Raw genomic sequence first — 2991 nt, 5'->3', positions numbered from 1 at the left:
ACACCCGGCTAATTTTTTTTTTTCTATTTTTAGTTGCCCAGCTCATTTCTATTTTTAGTAGAGACGGGGGTCTCACTCTTACTGAGGCTGGTCTCGAACTCCTGACCTCAAGCGATCCTCCTGCCTCAGCCTCCCAGAGTGCTAGGATTACAGGCGTGAGCCACCACACCCGACCTTGAGGATTCTTTTTAAGAACAAAATATTTTCACTTTTTGTGTCATATGCATGGTAACAGGAATTTAAATGATGTTGGAACAATTGGATGTCCATATACAAAAAAAAAAAAAAAACCCTGCCTCGACCTAACATCTTATACAAAAATCAACTCAAAATGGATCATAGATCTAAATGTAAAATATAAAACTATTAGAAGGAAAATATATTTACATATGATCCAGAAATACCACTCCTAGGTATTTACCCTAAAGAAATGAAACTTTTGTCCACTCAGAAACCTATATGAAGGTTTACAGAAGCTGTATTCATAATCACCAAAAAATGGGAACAACACAAATGTACTTCTACAGGTGAATGGTTAAACAAATGGTAATGTATTCATATAATGGAATACTACTCTGCAATAAAAAGGAATGAACACATACAGCCAGTTTGGATGAATCTCAAAGACATTATGCTAAGTGAAAGAAGCCAGCATTCTACTTATATTCCATTTTTGAAAGGACAACACTGTAGTGAGAGAGAACAGACCTGGTTACCAGGAGTGGAGGGAGGGCGTGACAACTGGATAGCGCAAGGGAGTTTATTGGCGTAATGGTAACTGTTTTTAATCCTTATTGTGGTGGTAGGAACACAAATATAAAAGTAACAATTGTGGCTAACACCGTTTCCTAAAATTAGGGGCTCAGCCTTCTAGAAGTTTTATTGTATAAGTTATTTACTTGAGAGCCCAAAGCAAGCATTTGGGGGGATTTTTTGCTTAGTTTTTAAAAAATAGCATTTCTGATAACCTTAAATGCTGTTTTGTGAGCCAAATAATAGACAGTAAACTTCTTTCACATGATACTTTTTCTTTTAATTTTTTTAAGAATCAGCTGGGTGACTCAAATATCTCCAGCCCTGGGTTACAGCCAAGCACTCAGCTCTCCAATCTGGGAAGCACCGAGACACTAGAAGAGACGCCCTCTGGGTCACAAGATAAGGTTTGTACAACCTAAAGTCTTAGCTTTGTCCAAAGTAACAAAACAAAGACTAACATTTTGTAGAGTTTTAATGTGGTGCAAGTTTGATTTGGCATTACCTGTCAAGGTCCAAATGTGCAGCAACATAATGACATCTATCTACACAGGTCATTTCCCTTGATCCACGTAACTGTCTTTCGTTGGATTTTGCAGTAGCCTTCTTTCTGATCTCCCATCTTTTGCCCACTGCCACTCCCTTACCTATTCTTAACCCAGCAGCCAGAGTAATCTTGGCAAAACATAAGTCACATTGTGACATTTCTCAGTTTAAAACCTTCCAGTGGTGTCCCATCTCACTCAAAAGCCAAGATTGCGGCAGTGGCCCATGAGGCCCTACCTGACCTGGCCCCTCTAACCGGGGGCTCTGCCTTGCCTATTTGGCTCCAGCTTCATTGGCTCTCATGTCTTTCCTCAAATGTGCCAGACATGCTCCTGCCTCAGGACAGGCCCTTGAACTGGATGTTTCCTTGGCCTACAATATTTTCCTTGAAGATGTGGCTTGCTCCTTTTTCTCCTTCATGTCTCAAATGTCCTCCATATCGGTCAGGCCTTCTCTGACTACCCTATTTAAAATAACTACCCTGCCCTACCCCCATCCTCCTTGTGTGCTTTATTTTCTCTCTGACATCTAACCAGCTAACATAGTTTGTATTTTTCTTCTTTATTCATTGTCTCCTGGACACCAAAATACAAGCTCCCTGGGGCAGACGGTTTTATCTGCCTTGTTCATTGCTGTATCCTTAGCATCTAGCATTGTAAATATTTGTTGAATTAATTAGTTCTCTTTATAATCGATGGTCTGATAAAGGAATAGATACCAAGTAAAACTTATAGTTTTTTAATAAAACTTTTTGTTTTGAGATAATTATAGATTTATATGCAATTATAAGAAACAATACAGAAACATCCCATGTACCCATTTCCCTTTTGAGATAACATCTTGCAAGGTACAGTATAATCACAGCCGGGATATTGATACAATCCGTACATCTTGTCAGATTTCCTCAGTTTTGTGTGTGTGTGTGTGTGTATTCAGTTCTATGCAATTTTATCTCATGCATAGCTTTGTGTATCCAACCACCACAGTCAAGATGCAGAGTATTTCTATCACAAGTGTTCTTTGTGTTGCCCTTTTATGATGACACCAACTTCCCCGTCTTACCCTCTCTGCTTCCCCCCACCCCTAGCCCCTGGCAGCCACTAACCTATTTTCCAGTTCTATAATGTCATTTCAAGACTGTTATATAAATGGAATCATATAATGTATAACCTTTTGAGATTGTCTGTCTTCACTCAGCATAATTCCTGGAGATTCACTGAAGTTGTTACGCGTATCAGGTTTGTTCACTTTTATTGCTGAGTACTATTACATGGTAGGGGAGTAACAAAATTTGTTTAACTGTAACTATTTTTGACCATTGCCTATGAAGAACATCTAGGTTGTTTTCAGTTTTGGCTAGTATGAATAAAGCTTCTATGAACATTTGTGTACATGTTTTTGTGTGAACATAAATTTTCATTTCTCTGAGATAAATGCCTAAGAGTGCAAATGTTGGGTCATTTGGTAATTGCATGTTTTAGTTGAATAAGAAACTGCCTGTTTTCCAGAGAAGCTGTACCATTTTACATTCCCATCAGCAATGTATCCAGTGTTTTTAGGTATTTAGATGATAATTAAGCCAGATTTTGTGTATTACATTCCCATACTCCATTTTTACTGTATTTGGATTTAGGTTTCTGAAGATCAGACATTTTTGTTTTGTTTTGTTTTGTTTTTTTGAGACAGAGTCTC

General features: G+C 38.2%; 1 protein-coding gene across 1 annotated transcript in view; it reads left to right on the top strand.

Annotated features, from left to right (window-relative positions):
* DCP1A (decapping mRNA 1A) overlaps positions 1 to 2991 on the top strand; it is a 49109-nt gene that overhangs the window by 33759 nt on the left and 12359 nt on the right. Inside the window, exon 4 of the mRNA XM_012640419.1 lies at positions 1047 to 1160. Within this exon, the coding sequence (XP_012495873.1) occupies positions 1047 to 1160 (114 nt within the window). The remainder of the gene's footprint in view (positions 1 to 1046; positions 1161 to 2991) is intronic.

This window comes from Propithecus coquereli, unplaced genomic scaffold (genome assembly GCF_000956105.1).
Source record: "Propithecus coquereli isolate 6110/MARCELLA unplaced genomic scaffold, Pcoq_1.0 Scaffold1, whole genome shotgun sequence".
Taxonomy (NCBI): domain Eukaryota; kingdom Metazoa; phylum Chordata; class Mammalia; order Primates; family Indriidae; genus Propithecus; species Propithecus coquereli.
This window is presented reverse-complemented; position numbering and strand designations above follow the sequence as displayed.